This window comes from Zonotrichia albicollis, chromosome 3 (assembly GCF_047830755.1).
Source record: "Zonotrichia albicollis isolate bZonAlb1 chromosome 3, bZonAlb1.hap1, whole genome shotgun sequence".
Lineage (NCBI taxonomy): Eukaryota > Metazoa > Chordata > Aves > Passeriformes > Passerellidae > Zonotrichia > Zonotrichia albicollis.
Window position 1 is genome coordinate 72440965 of NC_133821.1, and position 23004 is coordinate 72463968.

Here is a 23004-nt window from a genome sequence, read left to right on the forward strand (position 1 = left end):
AAGGAAAAGAGCTGGGTAGGTTACTCCAGAGAGGAATGCTCCCTTTGGGAATTGTCCACAGCAAATGAGAGCTATGGTTGGTGAGCAAGGAGCAACAGGGAGAAGAAAAACAACAAAAAAGGTCAGAAATTTCAGGGAAATAAAAGGCTTTTTTTCTCCTCTACACTGAGCACTAAGTTAACAAGCCTTAATGTTTCTTGTTTCCTTTTCTGCCACTTTCTGCCTACCCAGACCAAACTGGGAAAAAACCCCATTCAATTGCCATGTAAGCCCATGATTAAATTCCTCTCCATTCCAAAAAACACATCAGCATATGGTTACCTGCACGCATATGTTACAGACCCCTTGACTTCAATTAGACTTGAATACCTGATTAAAATTAAGGACTCATTCTTGAATGGAAACTCTTGTGCTTTGAGCAGACACTTATCTTCCTGAAGCAGGCAAAAGCCTAACTCCCAACATACTAACTTTGAAAATAACACCTTGAACTTCTCAGTCATTAGCTAATTCAAAGTTAAACATTTCTATTTTTTAGCTCCTTACCCAATAGTTTTGGGGAATTTTGTATTGCCAAAAAAAAAAAAAAATCAAATCTTTTCAGCATAATAACCATGTTTTCATGGTGTCTACATTATTCTTTTCTACTTAGTTTTAGAAGATTGGGAAAAAAATCTCTTCCCTAATACTGCAGAGAAAAGCATAGCTGTGTGAATTCAAAAGACTTATGTAAGGCTTCTAGCACTACTTTATTAACTTTTTAAAATTAATGTTCATGCATTTTAAATCCCTGCCATTATACTTGGGAGTAAGATTCCTACAGTGCCTGGAGTCAGTAGCCCTGTTCCTTTGTGTGTCAGCAAGGGACTCAACAAAGATAATAATTTCAGTGTTTTTAATATAAAAGTGTTTGACTTTTAGATTATTAAGTAGTTCTATAAGGGGCTACTAAGCTATATCCTCACAGGAAAGCAAACAGATTGCTTTGATTTCAGTAAGACTCAAACCAGTGTCCTATAAAAGGAGTGACTCAAAGCCTGTTCATTAATCTCTAAAGTATCTTTTTCAGCTTAAATCTCCTGTTTGCCTTATAATACTTTCCATACCAACATCATATGTAACACTCCATATGGAAAAAAGCCAGTACCACAAAGGTGTGCTCACAGAAAATTAGAAAGAGCTGTTCAAGGCAAGCTAAATAAAAAGGAGGCCAAATGACCGGGGAAAACATTTACAAAGTTTATCACATACATGGGAAAAAGAGAGTAAGTATAATTAATGCAAACTATCTTGATTTCAACCATCCTTAAAACCCCTGAGAAAATCATATAATCACATAGCAACAGCATCAGTAAGACTCCAAATATATGTGTAGGACTTTTCACCCTGTGGTCCTCAAAGCACTTTCCAGCAATCAAATGAGATGCAGCTCCATGATGTAAGTAAATGCTTTAGGGGCCATATTACCTTTACCAACACATTTTTGGAGAAGAATGGGAAATTCAGTGCCTGTCTGTTGGCTGCTATAACCACTCTGAGCTGAGACACTTGGGGAACCCCTTGGGTTGAAGCTGTGACTCTTGCCAGCAAATCCAGATTGGTTGCTATTGGTTTTACTCAGCTTTGTACCACAAGGAGGAGGCACAGCCAACCCAAAGCCCATGCCAAAGCAATAGTTCAGTACCAGGGATTCAGAAGGGACAGTGCATCCCCTCACTGCTACTTTTCCACCTGTGAAGATCTCTAAGCTTTGAAGGATCTTGTTGCTTCATAACCCTTGAGAGCTGCTGGTGGCAGGCAGGGCACGGCAGTGAGGGAAATTGGGATGTCCTCATGCCTTCACTTCCAGCAGGAACACGTTTCTTGGTCACAACATAGGGACAGCTCTCTATTAGACCCTGCCTCAATTCTCCCATAACAATTTCGTAAGCAAAGAACAAGTACATGAATATTTATCACCAAAAGGGTTTCACTGGCATAGAACAGGGCTGAGCTCAGGCATGCTGAGACTTCAGTCAAGCCTGCTCTTAGAGACAAAAAAGCATAGTAAAATCTGCCACCAGCTTAGGGGACAGTTTTCTCAAAAACAAGCCTTGTCTGAGCACACTTCACAACAGCAGTTCTTTGTCTAGGCAGTTAAAAAATAAAGGCAGTCTGTAACAAAGCATTGCCCCTAAAATATCTGTGCTATAATGATACTGGAAGTAAGGATATAACCGATCAGTGGTTGGAAATAGGCATCAGTGAGACTGCATTCATTAAGATAAAATTCAGAAAGCCTTGGTAGATAAAATCATTGCAGCAGTCTCAGGGAGGCAGTATAATCTCAGTCACAGGTATGTTTCAAATCAGAGGTGACATATCTTTTAAAAAGCATTCTGTAGCTTAGCCATAAATTATTGTGCCTGGGAAAGGAATCGAGTGGATCCAAGAGTTTATGCTGAGCACCTTCTGACATCCCTTGCTGCTGTGCCCCTCTCTAGGGGAATGTGCTGGCAAGATAGCCTTTTGTTAGCATTTTGCATTTTGATGGTATCATCTATATCACAGTTTTCTTACTCACAGTGGGTTTTGTTATGCTTATCAATCTAATTCTACTTTTTTTTTTTTTTTAAGGAGAATGAATAATAGTAGATAAAATCAAATAAAAGTGCCGTATTTCTAATATAAGGTGATGATCCAATATTTTCTTTGTGATTTGAGCACTAGTTGTTTCACAGGAGATTTCAGAAATTAAATAAACTTCAATTTCCTTATAACAAACTTCACATTGTTGCCTTATTACGAAAACTGGAATTTTATGTCTAGTAAGGTTTCTGTGTAGCATATCTCTGCTGAATGAAGCATAAGTGTAAGCAGACAGATGGTAGGAGACTTGTTGATGTTACCATTATATATTTGTGCAGGATGGAGAATGGGAGAATATCAAGAAAGTATCCTTTTGTTTTCACATAATGTTTTTTTGTTATGTCTTAGTCACTTGTCTAACCCACTAGCTTTCTAATGTTCCTGTTTCTTGAAGAGACCACTACAGCTTTTCTAGAGCATGATTACCTCTTCTACTTGGCCTTCTGAAACTCCTATAATATGCACACACAGAGATACAGAAGAAGATATTGCCTTACATGCTCCCTTCATCCCTGCTGTGACACAGAAGCCATCAACTCTGTAAGTCACCATGATCAGAGATGGGAGTACCCACCAAGTCAGCACATTCCTGCTCAGCAGCTCATGCCCAACCCTCCCAGTTATCCAGGTTGCTTTTATTGATTCCTCCAGCTAAGATCTAAAGTCACTTATAGAAAATGTTGACAAATTCTGAAAGGTTGGATATGACTATGAAACTGAGTTGAAAGAATGAGCACAGATTGATGTATAGAATAATCCAGACAGATTATCCAGGCATTTTATTTAAGGTAAGGGGATAAGGAATGGGAAGGAGACTGGTAACTTCAAAAACTAGACATGATGCTAAGAGGTCTGCCTTGCATGCATTATTTGTGAGTACCAGACATTTCCACCCAGGGAAAGCATCATAAGCAGTCTGGATAAGCTCCAGGCCTTTGTCTTGCAGGACTTAACCAGTTCAAGGTGGACACTGGAGTAAAATTTTGTGTCCAATTTTTACCCCTTCTCTATTGGAACTAGCACATTCTACTCAGTGATCACTGAAAATAGAGTAATTAAAATTTTAAAAATCTGTATCACCGATCTCTGTTACGATAGAAAACTCTGCTATGGTGTGCCCATGCATAGACATATATCTGCTGTTGACTGCGTTCCTAGAGCACCATTTATTTTTTTAAGCAAACAAATTGGCTAACATGTAGGTGTGTTTATACATCTTCATTAATCTCAGTTGGTATCAAAAGCAGCAATTTTTATTCTCAAAATTATGTCCATGGGAAAGAGACTTCTGCTGGAATAATTTCTTAGGTATTTCATAATAAGCTCCAGAACAGTGTTAGTGTTCATTCCTTCTCTGCCACTAATATCCTACTGCACAAGGAACATCTAAGATACTGTATAAACAGGATAATTTTGGAATACAATAGGGGTTAAAAAAAAATCCACCAGACTAGTGCTTGTCTTTTCCCCTGTAACACATGACAATTCTTGATACACTTTGAGGTGGAAGGGGACTTGGTGGTTTGGGTTTTTTTTTAGATTTTGGTTTTGATTTTTTATTTTTGATGGGGCTTTTTGGGGGGGTGGTTTTTTGTTTCTTTTGGCGGGGGGGGCAGGGGGGCAGGGGGGAGGTTATATTTTTGGGGCAGACCAAACAATAGCAAAGATATCTTAACAGAGACTCTGAGTGCTCTTGTGGCTTTATACGGATCATTTAAATTGCATTGGTCAGGGTAGCACACTCTGCCCGTTGCTGTCTGGAAGATTTGCAAGCATGGTGCACACACTACAGAATGCTGTCTCTGTGCTGATATTTGTAATGATAACACACTGACACTCAAATTACACTGTGCTCTGGTTGCTGCCTTCTGTCTTGCCCTTTCTTACAAGCAGCCTAGAGGTAGGACTTCCATATGCATTTGTAAGGAGTCTGTAGCTGCAAACATTAATAAGAGCTATCACTTAGGAGCAGTTACTTACACTTTGTTTAATCTCTAATGGATTCTTCTAAATATTTACAGTAGAACAGTTGTCAGACCAAATGCTGGACATTACTGGCAAATTCCCAGCAGTCAAAAAGAAAAGAGAAGAGGGAAGCGAGAGGAGAGGAGAGGAGAGGAGAGGAGAGGAGAGGAGAGGAGAGGAGAGGAGAGGAGAGGAGAGGAGAGGAGAGGAGAGGAGAGGAGAGGAGAGGAGAGGAGAGGAGAGGAGAGGAGAGGAGAGGAGAGGAGAGGAGAGGAGAGGAGAGGAGAGGAGAGGAGAGGAGAGGAGAGGAGAGGAGAGGAGAGGAGAGGAGAGGAGAGGAGAGGAGAGGAGAGGAGAGGAGAGGACCTACTTGTTGCATTCTTCTGTGGGGCTTTAGTGAGACAGGTTCTGCATTGAGTAGCTTGGTGGCACTGAGCAAAATGGTCCAGAGGATTGTGCAAACCCCAGCATCAAGTTGTGGTTCGGTCATGTAAAACTGCCTGTATTCTTGTTTATCTTGGGGAAAATTACTGTTTGACTGTTTGCTTTGCAGACACTGAAGTAAATAAACTGTGTGAAAGGCCAGTGGCTGCTACAAGAGGTGGAAGAGCTCCAAATTGTTTGAGGTTGTCAGCATAGCACCATAGCACCTGCTGTTCTCTTGGACAATCTCTTGGGTGGTAGATCTGGAACCTGCAATATTTCCCTGTTGTTGTGGCTCCCTGACACAGGTTGATATGGACTTTAAAATAAATAAAGTTAATACTCTGAGGCTGAAAGAAAGCCCTTGGTGGGCCTCATCTCCTCAGGCTCTGAAGTTATCTTGGCTCTGGTGAGACCAGGGTGGGTGGTGTGAAGCAGGTGTGGAGGAGTAACAAGAGGATGGGCAGCAGTAGGAGCCTGTGGCTACTGGGAAGGACCTCTGTGCCAGCAGATCACCCACCAGGCTGTCCAGCTGTGTCCAGCAAGTGGGGTCTTGGGCAGGCAGGAGGAGGGGACGGTGGCTGCATCACAGCTGGCAGAAGTGCTGGTACATGGGAGGGGGGCCTGAGACACGAGGTGCTTGTGTGTCTCACTCTCCCCCACTGTGACCCAGCAGGTCTGCACTTACACAAAAAGGCACCAAGGATTGTTATCTTTCTTTGGAAAAAATTCCATTGACTTGAAAATGAGAGTCTTGCATGAATAAGAATCTATGGATTTGTCCAGATATATAAGTTTTATGTAGCATTTGCTATTGTAAAGGCCTGTCCTAATTTTGAGATGTGTGTGTGTCTGTGTGTCTGTGTGTGTATGAATGCATGTATGAGAGGGAGAGAACTCTCACTGCCTACAACTGTTCTGCCAAGATAAACTTTGGAGCATTTTATAAATTAACTCTGCTCTGTGTGTTTATTTTTCTTTTGGAGATTCTAAAAAGAGACTGTTCAACCCATCTTATTAGGGGCAGCACATTTTTTTAAAGAGAAAAATAAGTTCCGACTCTGCACTGGAAAGTATTTGCTATTTTCAGCAAAAAGTATTCTTTCCTTCTGACCTGGCATATTAGATAAGATTTATATTTCTGACCTGACATTAGGTAGTTAAGATTTATTCTTCTATATTAACTTTACTGAGCTTGCAAGCTATTCATTTACAGCATAGGGAATATATTTATGGCAGAAGCAAAGAAAGTTCACTACAAAGTAGTAAAATATGTTATTAGGAGTGTCCTGTAGACTGATGAAAATTGTGAGTACCCTTGCAGCTGGCTCCCTTCTGACTCTTTTTTCCTTTGTTATTTCAACTTTAAAACTTGAATTTGAAGTCAGTTTCAATGGCAAATGACTTAAAAGAGTCCAGATGATTCCAATATATCCACATATATGTACATACATTTACGTGTGATTGAGAGGTGTGGGGAAGGGGATAACAAGTGACTTGAATTCTCTCCGCGTTCTGCTGGCAATGACCCAGGCATAAGTAACATTGGAGCTCGCTCTCCTGCCAATATAAATCAGGAGGAACTCCACTGGGGTATGAAGCTGGTGTGTGAGTGAGCGCTGAATCAGACCTGGAGCTTTTCTCTATCCAAAGGTGTGGACCCAGGCAATCTGTTAATGTCCAATTGACTTAAAGAGGGGAACCGCAGACTATGATGGAAACCTGGAAGTACTTCAAGACTCTATAGGCAGGTTGGAAAGGTTGGAAAGTTAGAGGCCTCCTATTGAAATCAGTGGCAAAACCTCCCATTAACTTCAATAGGAAAAGAATCAGGCCCTAGAAATGTCTGGAAGCCAGAGAATTGCATGGCTCAAGAAAAAGGTAATAGGAGCTGATGACTTGCACCAATAAATCACCAATGCAAACCTGGCCATGCTTGGTTTAGGCTCAAAATTGCTTTCATCTGATGTTTGTTTGAAACTTGTTCATTGTAAAACCTTAAAGAAGAACTGGCAGCTGAGAGAGCTGTCTGAGCACGAGGCCGCCGGCTGGACAGGGTGTGGTACCTCCTCTGCCCCGGCGTCATCGGAGTGAGTCCATCTTAAAGAGAAGCAAGGAGCACTGGCCTGCCTGTGGAGACAGCAGTGCTCACACTCTCCTCTGAACCAGAGGGTTTCTAATTCAGAAACTTTCAGACTAACTCTGTAAATCCACTTAGACTGAATATTTTGGGGGAGGGGGATTATGGCTCCACAGCAAGCCAAGAGGAGGAGTAGATATTTCCATTTGTGGACTTAAACTCCTGTTACAAGCGAGAACAGAGATGTACAGAGCTTTGAGGAATTAAATGTGTTGGAGAAAGGGCTTGGCATAGGGAAAGTTGGGACCATCAGGCATTACAAGAGCTGGGAATTGCTTACAGAGCGCAGTGAGCAGAGCTGCACATTGCAGTTCAGCTGAGGAACTCTGCTGCCCATCCTGTCTGCATCAATGCAGCTGAGGAGGAGGATTCTACTTCTGAACAAACTCCTCTTTGTAAGTTGTACTGAGTGTGTGTACCTGCCACACATCTTGACCATCCCTGACAGAGTGGTGGGGAAAAGCAGGACATTATGGAGGGGGCTTTCCTCCTTCCTCAGTATTTTTGCAAACAAGGCATTTTTTCTGCTGGTCCCTGAAGGGGAGAGCAGCCGACAAACTAGATGGATAGTTTGGTATCTGTGCTTGGTCAAACAGCCACGGACATGTTCGATGTCAGCTGACACATTCAGAATAGTTCTGCATTTTACAAACTTCACACTTCCTATTCTTGCATTTGATAGACCTCAGGACTAAATTCTCTGTTACTCTATGCAAACCTTTCCATCCTTCCTTATATCTGACATAGGCTCCAAGGATTCACATCTTTCTGTATATGCAGATATTCATGGCTTGTTTTTACAACCTGTCTCTGTAAATCAAAGTTTTTCACTGCTTCTTGTCTCTTACCAAGAAACCCACTGCTATCATCAAGTCATTACACCACAGCTCAAGGGCATCCTTTCTTTTTCCACCATTTCTCCCCAAAATCCTGGTCTCAGCAACGCAAGTTTCAATAATTTGTAATTGAAAGGGAAAACTATGTTGAGGAAGAAACTTGCTTGCAGAGACAAACAGGGGAGTGAGGATGAGAGAACGCTAAAAACATGTTTCTTTGGGGTGACACTCAGGATAAATAGAAGTTTCTAAGACTATGAGAAAATAAATATTTTAAAAATTGATTTGACAAAAGACAACATTATTGTACATCCTGTATGTCGTATGCATGATTGCATGTGAATTCTGGTGTCTGTTCTGGTTCAATGCATTCACCTGCTAGTTCTCATTTCCAGCAGGCTTGGGCTTGGTTCATGTGTTGAGTGGATTATGAGAAGGACATGGATCATGCACGTATTAAATCTGGCAGGCTAATGGAGCTGATCTAGACTTATTACTTCCTCTACCACTTGCCACTTCAGAAAATGCAACATTTTGTGTCCGTTCCTATGCTCGCTTATTTAGCTAGTCTGTTCTGGTGAATGTTCTCATGTTGTGAATTACTTCAGGCACTACTTTGAGAGATAGTGCTCAGGTTCAATATCTGTAGGAACATAGGGAAGGCAAAGAAGGAAAATACTCAGGAATACACAGTGCTGGACAGGGTGAATAAGTAAACCATGGAGAAAGCCATAAAATATTTCTCCTACACTTTAAAGTGGCAAATTGCATTGGTTCTCTGACAAAAGACAGTGGAATACCCTCATGTTCTGTACCAGCAACTCACAAAGCAAATTACAGACTACATTTCTGCTCCTTTTCTTGGTGATTGGCAACAAAAACCTCCAACTTATCATGGTTTTTTAGTAGCCTTTATAAACATTTAGGCTGGATTCAGTGCATATGCAAATTTTATGCTGGCAGGGCTCTGTGAGATACTTGCTTCCTGACATGAGTTGTAGCTAGAAGCAGAATCAGTCCCTTAACCTTTGTGACATGTTTACTCTGCCTAAACCATCTCCCATTAAAAACAATGCAGAGGCTCTAATTGAAAACCTCGGGTTAGTATGCCATGTGCCTTATGATTGTGACATTTCTGTTTGCTGATAAAAGAGAGGAATATTGTCTTTCCTTGCACATGCACAGATGCAGTTAAAGAAGTGTACCCATACGCATAGCCAACCCCAGGAACATCAGCAGCAGTGCTGCTGCATTATCACAGTGGCAAGGAAAGACCCTTCTCACTGGAATCTCCAATTTTCCCTGCCCAGAGCATCATCTTCCTTCCAAGCAGTTAAGTAAAATTCCCAGCCTAGTGATGCAGGTCATTTGAAAAGCAAGGGAGGTTTCATAACCTAAAAGGGAAGGGTCCATATAACTCTCTAGTACAGTTTTAAACATGACAAGATAATCGGAAAGAAAAGAGGATTCCCTACCAAGTTTCCCAGGCATTTTTTTTGCTGCTCTTTAATTTACCATTTGGTTTAACCTACATAAAACTATAATTTTGTTTTCCATGACCAAACAGATGATAAGAACAGCGGGAGAAGAGATGGAGTTTTCAGACAAATGAAAGAACTTCACGTGGAGTCAAAAACTTCTACCTGAGGTTATCAGCATGAATTTCACCTATATTTTAAGACAATCTTAAAGTGAAAATACTCTAATTCTTGCTTGTGTTGATGTGAACTTTTGTGTATGTATGGGAATGCATATATACAGATAGATATATAGGCATTAATGTGTAGAGGAGAAGGGAGAGATGACAATGCATAAACATAAGTTTTTCCAATTCTAGGACAACAGCTGTGGGGTCAGGGAGTTCCAGGGAATTACCTATATAAGCCAGAGATGTTTCTGTAGCAATCAAGGAAGATGAGATGGAAGATTCTACTTCTGAATAAACTCTCTTATATGGAGTACTGCAATTTCTGTGACTGATCTCTTTTGAGCAAGATGTGCCCAAGGTCTCTGCATACTTCCAGATGAAAAACACAGGCCCTTTTTCCTATTCCCAGAATTAACCTCAGCCAGTCATGGAACCAGACTAGAAGGCTCAACCAGCAAGTATCATAGATGAATAACTTACTTCTCAAGAAATTATGTAAGGCTTCAAAAAGGATTATGGATTGGCTTTCATAATGCTTGGTGGTCTTTTAGTGGTAGCTATGGTTAGAATCCTCCTCTCTCACTGAAACTGTGGAAATTCAAGAGAAGGCTACTCTTTTGATTAATCTATTTTATCTGAACTCAGGTGTGATTTATCCTGAGGGAGAAATGAACTTCTCTGCTCACTGGGTAGCTGGAAATGATGTGATTTCAGAAAGAGGTGAATAGCAGCCTGTCCTCATCTTGAAGTGGTACAGTTCAGAGTTTCCTTTGTGGCCAGCCAGATCCTGGCAGAGTAGTAAGATGCCCCCACTCTGATCACTCCCCAGTCGGTGCTTCTAACCTCCATAAAGCTTGGGAAGCCTCGTGTTTGGCAGAGTATCCAGGTACAATATGTAGATACCTCATAAATGAAAGAGTGTTTGAAATTTCCTCCATAATTTTTACGTTCATAGAGTGATTGAGACAATACAACCATAATGTATGTCACTGCTTGTTAGATATACTGAACTCAGAGTTAGTAATGTGGCAGCTTACTTGCTCTATGTTTGAAGGAAGCTGGGGCTTTAAAGCAGTATCTTAGTTAATTACTCAGATGAATGAACATGGTACCCCATCATGGAAAAGAATAAACACTTTAAATCATATTGATTTTGTAGATTTGTAGCAGAAATAAATTATGCCAGTGGAGATAAAATGCAATATTATTGTCCACAATCTGTCTAGGGGAACTAATTTTTTATGTTTATCTGTTCCTCAAAATTACTTTCAGAAGTAATTATTTTTCAGAAATAATGTACGACCTAAGCAGCAATGACGATGCCCTTTTGCTGACATTCACTTGAAGTTGAATCCTACAGACAGATTTTTACACACCTGAAACTTCTCAACTGGTAGCTTAAAAAGCACATTTAAATAATTTTATTCCTAAAGTTGGGGCCTTGATCTTAAAAATACTTGTCTAGGACATAGCACAAGTTATAAATTCTACACTCTCATACAGAATTCTACTTTCCCTTTTAATACGCCCTCAACTCTGAAACTTGTCAATTGCCCAACTCTTCATAAAACATAAACACAAGAGACAAATGTGTGATTTCATTTTGGACTGCAAAACAGAAACTGTTGTGGGGTTTCTTTTTTTTCTTTTGCAAAACAAAAAATCATGTCATTTATTTGCCTTCCAGGCCTTCAGGATCTTGCTATTAAACATCTGTGGCCAGTATGTCCAGCAGAAGAAGGTCTCATTTAGCTGATTATTTTTAGTTCTGTGTTATACTAAAACTTCTGGAATCTTCATCCATCCCCATGTGTTTGCGAAATACTTGCACTTAACATCTTCTGACTCCCATGTTGAATAAATAGCCTTTGCTCCCACTTTTCTATTTGGGAGGGCTAGCTCTTCTAATATAACACCAGCAACTCATTATTCAGTGGCATAGAAAAAGTGAAATTAATAATGAACATTCTAGGAAAAGGAAACAAGGTTATGAAACACTTGCCGACACTGGTTTGAGTAATCTTCATGAATAAGCAACTCAATAACGCTGGACAAGTGTGTGTGGGAGGCTCATTCTGGAGAAACTGGCTGTTTTCCTCTCTCTGACCAGTTGAGCTGTTATGATAAAAAATGTTGTTGCTAAAGAAACCTGTAATAAATCCTTATGGGAGTATTGCATGTGCTGATAACATACATAAACTGTGTAAACATAATAAAGTGTCAGGTTTTAGTAGCTTGGGTTCATGGGGATGTTCGTAAAAGATTTTCAAGGAATGCAATGGAAATCTTGTTCCACCAGCTGGTTGCTCCTATGATTCTGGTTTACATGAGGACCTTGTCTTCCTTCCCCTTGAAACACAAACTCACCCTGTAGGGAAGCTGCATTAAAATATCTAAGCCCTACCTCTGCTGTGACTTTCCATGAAAACACTATCACCAGCGAAGCTGTGTACCCAGGGAGTTATCTGGGGAGAAGTGGGGTAGATAAGCCGATGCTTGGTAGATTTTTGCTGTTCCAAAAATCCCTGCTTTGTGTCATGATGAACTCCATTGATACCTTCAAAGTACATCATCAAAGTACAGCTGGGAGCTCTGAGGAAGATATTTCAGTTGCCTTTTAGTAGGTGAGAAGAGTTGGGTGCCTACAAAAGGGGAAGAAGCCAGCACGCTGAACAAAGGAGCCTTAACCTGGTCTGAAAAGATGAGGTCAGAAACTGCATGAAATCCTGGATGTCCAGGGAATTGAGGTGCCCGGGCACTACTACACTACACTGCAAACCAGTACATTCTTTAACAAAAGAAAGGAGAATTCACTCTTTTCTTCTGAAACACACCAAGAAGGGAGCAGAAGCCCTGCTGCCCCTTAACGCATCCAAAAGCTTAGCTGCTAAAACATTTGGCCAGGAACGGAAAACCCAAGCTTAATTCTTCCATTTAGCATGACTCTAGACTATCTGTATTGATATTTTCTAATAAAGTGATGTTTTTCACCTGGATTTGCATGTAATCTCAGGTCGCCGCCCATGCCAATTTTAGTTTGCACAGGAAAGACCAGGACTTGAGGGCTGGGTATGGAGCAGGAGTGCATGTGGCTTTATTCCAATGTCAGTAAGCAATGATCTGCAATATTGTGTGCTCCATGTGGAGGAACTTGGCATTGATATATTTATTATTTGTTGCTATTTATTCATTGTGATTTTTAACACAGGGTTTCTTTAAGAGAAAATTTCAAAGTTGCTGCATGAAAGGATCTGAGCACGGACAGATGTTCAGTGCCAGTAAGATGAAACATCACGTTAGAAATTACAGACCATCTGAGAAATGTCCACGTGTTGAGGGTGAGGTGGAAATTACGCACTATTTGAAGGTGAGTGACTAATATTTAAATCCTGTCCCAGACACACCTTAGGCACCTTATGTCCAGTTCTTGGATGTGAGCCCTTCTGTGTTTGCCCTTGCCCTTTACAGGAAGCCACAGAAATCACACATCGTTACTATCCCATCTATCAATGACCTCCTGTTTCATTTTACAGTGCCCCAAAATCTTCTTCTTCTAACATTTTAAAATGCAAGGTCGATAGCTCATAATCTGGAAACTGAAACACACAGAAATGTTTATTAGTCAGCTGTCGGACAACCGTAGTACAATCGTTCCTTAAGTAGCATTGCTCATCGCACTGCTCTGTTCTAGCAACAAAAATAAGGTTAAAGTACTCTTTAATAAAATCGATTGGATTTTATTATGACAAAACATCTAATTTTAATGATTATTTTGTCACCAAAAGCTCAGTTATTCAACTATTTATAAAAGAGTTGGAGCTCTCTTTTTTTTTTTTTTTTTTGAGAGCCATAGCACGTTTTGCATGAATAAATGTTCTCTGAGTACTTTCTTCTGAAGCATTGTTTGTGGTAATAGCAGACACACAGAGTTTTGTATAAAAATGCACATGGTTTCAGCTGCCTTTTGTCATCTGATAAGATTGCTTTGTTCAGAATTATTTTGGTAAAAAAATTGGCAAAGTGATTTTGAGTTGTTCAGACTCCAAAATTAAAAGTGAGACAAAAATATTTTTTTATTATCTTTTATATCTCCTCCAACAAGCTTTCGCAACTTCTACTCTAATTTTGAGAGAAAGGGACAATTCACTGCAGGGAGCGTTCTAGTGGTCCCTGTCTATAAATGATTGAGTATGAAATGACAGACAGCTTGCTAATGCTAGCGATAAAGTGCAGTGGTGCAGCCAGCACACTTGCTCTGCAAATCAGAGAGCAAAATGAGCGTGCTAAGCAAGAGAAAATGACTAAGTCTGATTTTTGAGTTCTAGCTCAGATTTTATCAGGTGTAACTTCCTTAGTCTCCAGTGAAAAATTTATAGCAAGAAGAAACAGCAGAACGGGGATTGGCAAAGGCTTGGTATGTTAAGGGCAAAGCTCAAAAGAAGAAATTAGTCTCAGTTAACTTGTTTGGCTTCAGTTGGCTCAATTGGTGGAAGTAGTAAAATAGTGATACTTTTCATATGATTAAGAAAGAGACTGCCTCCCAAGCAACTTAAGTATGATAGTTTTGAAAGGTAAGAGGCATTGTTTTATCCTCTTTAGGGGCTTTACATATTGGAATCATGCAATTTTGCAAGTATTTTAGTATGGGATTTCTTCCAAATTCAAAATGTATCCTGAGGTCCTGCAGAAAAAAGCTCACTCCAGCTCCAGCACAGTCCATAGGACTTTCTCCACTGAAAGTAAAGGAGGCATTTCAAGCTCTAAAACCTTCTTACTAATAATAGCAATATTTTATTCTCTCTGCAGAGAGAAATAGGACTTTTCATGCATTTTCAGGTATACCATCCTACATCAATATCTTTGAGAAGTTGTAGTAACATATATTTAAAGTCTCGCATGAATTTTATATAGTATAAGAAGTATCTTCAGCAAGTTATAGAAAAAAAAATTATCACCCTTTCAGATATCAGGTATGAAATGGGAACTGATCAGCAATGTCCTTTAGTCTCTGGGGATAACAACACTTATTGTTCCACATGTACTGGTATGATCAGGCACAGATTTTACATACATACTGAGTTATTTTTTTTAAATAACACAAGCAGTCCATCCTTATCATGCTTCAAAAGCTTCCAGTGATTGGTAGTGATTTCTGATATTTAATTTTTTAAGATATCTCTACAATGAGATATGTTCACAGTTTACAACAACACAATGGAACATCTTCTGTTTCCAGTGACTGCAATAGGAATTTTAAATGGGCAAATTCTCATCCAAAAAATGAGAAATACTCTTTTATTGCAAAAAAGAAAAGGACACACTTGTTGCCATCAAAGTATTTACCCTCACAGTGCTAATATGAAGAGATTAGAGAAAAAATTATCAGCAGCATACAAACACTTTGAAAGAGAACTAACAGGAATTCAATCCTGCCCAAGGGGTGCTGCTTGATGGCTGCTTGCCTGGCTAACTTCTGCTTAAAACTGTTGCACCAAGATACAAAATTATTTCTATTTTTAAAAATTAGTAACAATATCTATATTACATACGAACTCTGTAGTACTGCCATCTGTGGCATGCAAACCCTGAACATACATGTAGATATCTATAATATAGATAGGTGGTGAACTATTAAAATAATTGTTTGTGCAATGAAGTGTTATTTTAATTAGTAATTTAACTCTTTTTTTCTTGCTGACATTCTACCTCCATGTGAATTACACCCTCCTCAAGAGGATAAAAAGACTGAAGAAATAATTTCACCAGTTGTTTTGTCAATATTTTCCCAGTTTGTTTTAATTTATATAGCTATCTATACAAATGGGCTGTTAAACACCTCCCTCATTTTGAGTTTGCAAGTAGCTGTATGCAAACCAAGCCAGAGATGCAGAGTGTTTGCAGACTGGAGCCCTCCACTAGCAATTGTGACCAGAAGCAGATGCTGGAAGACCTGCAGTCCCGCATCAGCAGAGGAATGGACAGAGGAGCAATGGAAGGCAGGCAGGAGGGAAGGCAGGAAGGCAGGAAGGAAGGAAGGAGCACTGGGTGTCCTGGACGTGCTATTGTAGTGAAAGGCAGGAGACAATTTGACGGGCTACCAATAATCACGGGAGCTCTACCTCCAAACTGCATTTCCATAGAGTCATACATATTATTTTAGCCACAAATGTAAGAGTGTAGTAGAAATACAGAATTTTCTATCAGTTTACTTATTCTGGATTTCCAAATTTAGTCCGTGGCTCACTTCTAGTCCACAGGGTCATGGCAAATGGTCTGCCGGTCACTCACAGACCCGCAGCAAATAATACCTCATTTCCATCTACTTGAGGGTCAGTGAGAGATGAACATAACTGTCAGTACTAAGTTTTGGGGACTGGTAGTAGTCTGCAGAGCCAAAATATTTTGGACCTATTGACTTGATCGTCCTTTTTTTCCTAAGCAAACTGCAATCACTGGCCAATACACAGAACTTCTTATTTATTGGTACGCTAGTCTATACTCAGCTGCGTATTATTCTGTCTTGTAAGACTCAAACCTGCAACTTTGTTAATCTTGATTGCTCTTATCAGAATAAAACCACAAATTTCTCTGCTAGTGGTATGTTTGCTTTTAACTTTTATTGATTGTGTTCTATGTCTAATTCTGGACCCATCTTTCTGCACTTTATTGTTGACTTTAGAGGAGTTTTATCTCTCCACAGCCGACTATATCTTTATTACTGAATACAGGACAGAAATTCAGGACTCCCCAGCTAGAAAATTCAGTAGGACTTTGGACAGCAAAAGGATTGCGAACTGGACGTTTCTCATAGGAAGGATTACTTTGGCAATAGGTACAAAATAAGTAATGCTTCAGGACCAGATCCTTCTGATGGGATAATTTAACAAATGAACTTCTATTTATACCAGCTGGGACTCTGGCATGGTGTATTCTGAATTAGCCAGTTCAGATTTTATAATTACTTTAAATTATGTAAGTCTACAATATAATACATGGAGTGGAGGACTCTGATAATAACCAAAACAAAGTAACATGGGCTCACTGACTGCTTGATGGGAACTTATTTGTACTATATTTAAAAATAAGCAGGTTAAAGAGAAATTTTAAAATATTTCCCTAGGAATGTGCTTATGATTTGTGACTAAAGGAGACTATCTCAGCAAAAGAAACAGAAATCCAGGGAAAGTCTTCCACACAGTAGATTAATTTGGCAGGTGCCGTCTTTATCTGCACACTATAATTATAATAAAGTTGCACTATTACTAACAGCAATTCATAGGTTTTTAAAGCCAAAGTGATTAGTGCAAGTGATCATAACCACTTTTATAATCTTTCATAAACACTCACTCTCTAATTCTTTGCTTCAAGCTAAGTAACCACTATTTATACCAAATAGTGTCTTGCAACTAGCTAGATTTGAAGACTTCGGCCAGTGGATGAGTTACAGCACATGCAGGTGAGGTGTTCTGAAAGGCTTTTTGCCTTCGCTGCCAAAATAACGAGCCAGATTCCCATTCTGACCCTCTAGCTGTAATTTTTCCAGCCACTTGTTCTGCTCTGAATTTATCCTAACTCCTACAATTCAACCATAAAACTTTGCCATAAAAACTTTGAGCAAGTGCTCGGTACCTTCCCCACGGTGTACCAACCAGCTAAACATCCGCGGCCAACCCTTCCTCCCTATTTCCCGAAAGCTGCCCCGCTGTGCAGGTTGCCTGAGGACGAGCGAGGTGGGACGGCGCTCTCCGGGAGGAGCACGGCGCGTCTGCCCCTCCGCTCGAGGCAGGAGGCAGACCTGCCTTCTCCGGCCGAGAGAGCGGGGCAGCTCCGAGCCGTGCCGAGCCGTGCCCAGCCGAGCCAAGCCGAGCCGAGCCGAGCCGAGCCGAGCCGAGCCGAGCCGTGCGGGAGCCGAGCACCTGCAGGCGCGGGCTGCCCGCCGCGGCACGGGACAGCAGAGGTCGCCGCCGGCCCGGCGCTGGCCCGGCGCGCCGCGCTCCAGGTGCCGCCGGAGCGAGTGCGGCAGGAGGGGGCCCCGCGCTGCCCCCGAGCCCCGCCGTGCTGCCCCCGAGCCCTGCCGTGCCCCCAGCCCGGGCCGAGCCTCCGCCGAGCCCCCGGGGTTCCCCTCCTTGCCCCCCGCAGCTTGCGGGCCCGCGGTCGCCAGGGGTTAAAGGAGTGGGTGGGAGGTGATGGAGGCTGCGGAGCCCTCCCTTGCCAAGGATAATAAACCGGATGCCCTGACATGTTTTACTTAGCCCTTAGTGCTCCCTCGCTGTGAGGCCGTGGGGATCGGAGGGCTGGAGCCCCGCTCTCTCTCGTCCGCAGCTCCGCTTTAGGGGCACTTTAGGTGAATCAAAACTTGTTTGCAGGAGGCAAACCATACAAAGGAGGCTTTCAAGGGCCAGCCGTGCCAAGCAGGGCAAGGGAGCGAAGGCTGAGCAGGAGAAAATTAAAATAACAGTACCTCCCCTCCCCGAGGAAGTAACTCAGTTACTTCTTGCTGATGAAATGCAGGGGGCTGTGTTTTATGACATTTCCTCGGTGTCTGCAGCTGTCAGGGGGAGAGCACGGGCATGAGCAGCCCTCAGAAAACGCCTCCTCTCCCGAAGCAGCGGCGGGTCCCATTCAGGCGGGGTGGCGAGGCCGGGTCGGGGGCGCGTCCAGCCGGCCTCTGCCGCCTCATGCCGCTCATCCACGGCTCCTTGCGGCAGGGTCACGGCAGGGCTCCGGCCGGCGGCACTGCCGGAGGTGTCACCGCGGATCCGAGCCCACACCGCACCCCCAGGCAGGAGCCAGAGACCGCCTGAGCGTGGAGCGCCTCGCGACCTGGACAGCGACTTCCCAAGGGGGCGACTCGCTGCTGCCTCCTGTTCTTTCTTCCCCGATGACGGGGGGCTCTCCTTTCTAACACTCACGGGGGACAGGCAGCCTCTGCCAGCACCCTGGGCACTGCATCTCTTCCCCCCGGCCCCCGCCTGCCTCTGCTCCGCACCCGGGCGGAGATGGACCGGGGCCGGTTAAATCAGAAGGGATGGACTCGCCTCATCCCATGGGATTAAAATCTAAAAAATTTTAAAAATTTAAAAAATTCAGGGGCCACGGTCCCAGGACGGTGGCAATGGGTGGCTAGTGGCCAGCGGAGGCTGAAAGCCAACGGGCCGGACAGAGCCGGGACACCCCCAGCGCCCCTCAGCATTAGCCTATAGCGATAATCCGTACTGCCCGCTCTTGGGAAGGGGGCTTCCTGACCGGGATGGAGAAGGGAGCTTAGGGCATACCGGCAAAAAGTTACCTGTCGTGTCATCGCCCTTTCCCTTCAGAAAGAGGAAAGACCTAAGAAAGGACGTTCCCTTTCACCAGAAATTAAAATGTAAAACACCAGACGCAGGTCTTCCCAGAGCCCGGGCTGCTCATCCCGGTGAGGTGAAAAAGAAGAGCAGAGAGAGGTCAAAAATCGCTTTCATCCCTCCAGTTGAATGAAACTGCCTGCAAATCCGCTCGGCCTCGCCGCTGACGCGGGATTTAGTTCCCAGCGCACTCGCCCGGGCACCGGGGGCACGGAACCCCCCGGACAGGTGAACAGCACAACGAGAGGAACCAGAAGTTATCAAAGTATAAATCTCTTCGCACTTACTTCTTCCCTGTCGCCGTACCCTGGAGGCGTGCTGGCTGCCAATGTATTCCATAAAGTTCAAAGTGATAAAAAACCAAGAAATCAGTCGCAATTGCATAGTAACCCTTTGAGAGTTCGACTTCTCCTTTTCGTCCGTTTTTTCTTTCCTTAAAAAAAGAAATAATAAACCGGGGTGGTAGGCGGCAAGGGATGAACACAGCAGCAGAAATACCTGCACTGAGATCCAAAGCTGGGCTTGGCCGGCTTGATGTCTTTTGCCTTTTTTTTTTTTTTTCTCTTTTTTTTTTTTTTCTTCCTTTTTTTTTTTTTTTTCCCCTTTCCCTTCCTCTTCGCTTTTCCTATTGCACTTTCCAGCAGTCTGCCCCGCTACCTGCCGCGAACCTCAGAGGGCAGTCAGCAGCGGAGAGGAGCCGAGCAGCCGCCGCCGGGGTCCATGCCGGGCCGGCGGCCGGCAGCATGTTGTGCGGGTGCCGGGGTGCGTGCGGCTGTGCGCGCCCGTGTGTGCGAGGTGCCGACAGGACGGATGGATGGATGGCGGTGGGAGAGGAGTGTGCGAGGGCGGGAGCGGCGGGGGGGCAGAGGGAGGACCCAGCCCCGCCGCCGCCGATCCGGAGCAGCCGCGCTCTGCGCCGCGGGCACCGCCAGCCGCCGGGCGCAGGTGGGCCGGGCCCCCCCGGCTCTCCCGCCCGCCGACCAGGAGCCCCCGGGCTTCATGCGGGAGCTGCTCCTCGGCGGGGCCCCGGGGGAGCGGCCCCGGGGCGGGGCGCGCCGCGCCGGGAGGAGGCGAGCCCAGAGCCTCGGCACGGCGGGAGGAGGCTCCCCGCTCCCGGCAGAGCCCCTCGGGGCAGCGGCGCCCGAGCATCCTCCGGCAGCGGGGCTCTGCAGCCCTGCCGGCGGCCCCCTCCCTGCCGCGGGTCCCGCTCGCCTCCCCTCTGCCGCCGGCCCGGCCGGGGTCACGGCGGAGATGCCGCTGCCCCCAGCGCCCCGGCCCCGCCGTGGGGAGGGGCGCCCCCACTCGCCGGGGGACGGGGCGGGGTGCTCAGCCCTTCCCTGCCGAGGGGCGCAAGGCGCGCACCCTCTCGTCCCCGAATTTGCCCCTTACGTCCCGGCTCGCAGCGGAGGTGGGGAGATGGGAGTGGGGCGCTGGGGGGTCTCCTGCCTCTCGGGACGTTTTTTCTCCGTTGTGGCCTTTCCCCGCTGGGCAGGGGTGTTCCGGGGTGGCTTCTCCGGTGGGAAGGAGCAGAGCAAACCCGCGTGTCCTGCGGGTCGGGGACCGTCCCCACGGCCGGCGGGCGGCAGGCGACACACGGGGCTGGCCCCGGGCCAGCGGGGTCGAGCGGAGCCCTGAGACCGGGGTGAGTGAGAACAGCAGCCTCTCGGCCCGGGAGCGCCGGGAGCCCCGGCAGAGCGCCGGCAGCCAGGGCACAGCTCGGCTGCACCTCGGCGAAGAGAGGCGGCCTGTTTGACAGGAGGGTATCGCGTTTCTTTTCTCCCGCAAGGGTTTCCTTTTGGGGTGAAGGGGAAGGCTACAAAGGGAGTGTGAGGTTGATTCAAGGTAAAACTGGCGACTTCACTGAGCCCTATCTCGCTTGCCTTCTTATCTCGGGTGCCTATCGCTGGGATGAGAGAGTGAGCCGTGTAAAGCGGCGCTGATCGCATCAAGAACCTCAATGGTGTGAGGAGCGGCCACTCTTATTTGTAACTGTTTTCCCCGCTCTCTCCCCCCGCTGTCCCTCTCAGAGCTGTTAAATATCGGCACCATAAAATGTGGGGGATTTAAAGGTCTGTGGGAGGCTCCCTTTGAAAAGGACTCTGGGGAAAGTCTTTCTAATCCAGGATACTTGAGCCGGATGGGGTGGGATTGCCAGAGAGGCATAAAATAAAAATCATTCAGCAGACGAAACTAGGGGCTACCCTGACATGTAGAAAGTGCATTTGTCTCGATGTTTCATTTCGTTGGAGGTCGAAACTTCTTGTGTGCTAGTGTGTATGCATAAATAGCTGAGCAAGCCAGGCGAGTGGCACAAATAAACTAGGCAGTGGAGAAAGGATGGGACATGTATGTGAGCCAACCTGCAGCTAGCCAGCCAACTGACTCGAACAGCATTAGCACCGGTGGGCAGAGAAAGCATGTCAAAAAATAAACGCTCCGCGAGAAACATAAGGAAAACATTAAACAAATGGGGAGTGCAACTCCCTCTCCTTGCTCTGACAAAGCACGACTGAAAAACTCTGCTCACTGTCTCTCCAGCCTCTTCCCTTCGCTGTGTCCTCGCTCCAGCAGAGATGCGTGGGACAGATGTGTTGGGAGAGAGCCCCGGGGACTGCTTGGGTCACCCAAGAGCCTCAGCAGAACCGACTTGTGGAGCGTGCACCAAGCCAGGGCCAAGCAGTAGGGCAGGGCATGCATGAGTGACCAGCAGCGGGGGGGAGAGGTGGTTTATTGGCTGTGGAAGAGGGGCAGAGACATAGACCGAGGAGAAAACAAAAGCTGTGCCTTGACTCAAGACAGGATCCAAAAAGCGGCCGGGTGAGAGGACGCCAGGAGCCTGGTTGCCTCCACAAACCAGCCCCATTAAGGGGGGAAGAAAACCACCCAACAACAATAACAAACTGAACCCATAAACAGTTACTGCCATTCTGCGATAAAAGGGGAAGATTTATATTGTTGAAATGTGTGGAAGGAGCTTGTTCCAGAGCAAAACTCTGGCGTGCAATTCTCTGTTTATGTCGCTCATCCCGATGGATGAGATATCAGCGGCAAAGTTCAGGCTGACATCAGCCCTGGGGAGGCAGAGCCAGCGAGCAGGCTGGGCTGCAAGGGCTGCACAGCTGTGCCTGGGCCCGCGCTAGGTGGACCATCAGTTTTGGGGAGATCCAGCTCGCAAGAAGTCTCCCTTCACCAGGCTGGGAGATGTGAGGAGCAGCAGCACACGCTGGGAGGGAGCTGGACACAGTGTTTCCTTGCAAGTGAAACAGATGAATCGGAAACAGTTCCCAGGGTGGTTCAATGCAGCGCTGTTTTGGGGTTTATTAAAGAGGGCGGGGAGGGACAGAATGGCTGATGGTCTATGTGCTGCCGGAAAGTCAAATACGTCTGTTTTACTGAGCTGCAATGGAGCCAGCAGCAGGAGTCTGTAAAATCAGCTAGGTATTGTTCTGCTGTGGTTTGGATTTTTTTTTTAAGGATTGTATCCTTTCGTCAAAGAGTAATAGTGTGTGGTGTTTTCACTATCGTAATTCCTGCCCATCCTGTGCTAGAAACCCATTCCATAGCTAGAAAATCTTGATTTTGGTTTTCCAAATAGCTAATACATTGTATTGGAGAAAAAGGTGGCCTCAGGATCCTCAGATTATATTGCAAATAAAATATTAATATTCAATTAATGGCTGATATTGTGTTTGCTTAAAATGGTACTCTAGTCATAAAAACTAGCCATGTGAACAGGACAGCTGAATGCTCACCCTTTGTCATTCTTCTCTAGACTGGAAATAGTTTGTGTAAGTGAACAAAAGAGTCACTAATTTGCCTTTTCAACTTGGGAAACACAGTAAAGGAATAAAGGATTGCATCTGATATAAAACTTGAAAACGAAGCATACTGTGTCTGATACATATTCTTAGTTTTCAGGTACTGATCAGGGTGTAGATGGCATAGGTCAGACTCCACCATCAAGGAGTCATTCCTGGTAGCAGCTTCCCCACAGATCTGGGTCAGTAATGTCTGAGAAGG

The 23004-nt window shown here is 44.6% G+C and overlaps 1 protein-coding gene across 2 annotated transcripts in view; it reads right to left on the reverse strand.

The window, feature by feature from the left end:
- RSPO3 (R-spondin 3) overlaps nucleotides 1-19526 on the reverse strand; it is a 58323-nt gene extending 38797 nt beyond the window's left edge. Inside the window, exon 1 of one of the 2 annotated variants that reach the window (XM_005487743.4) lies at nucleotides 19272-19526. In XM_005487743.4, coding sequence (XP_005487800.1) covers nucleotides 19272-19368 — 97 coding nt within the window. In that variant the 5' untranslated portion in view covers nucleotides 19369-19526. Of the gene's footprint in view, nucleotides 1-17888; nucleotides 18073-19271 lie in introns of those variants that run through there. The other variant, XM_074537849.1, reaches the window with a different exon arrangement.
- Nucleotides 19527-23004: the final 3478 nt, after the last annotated feature.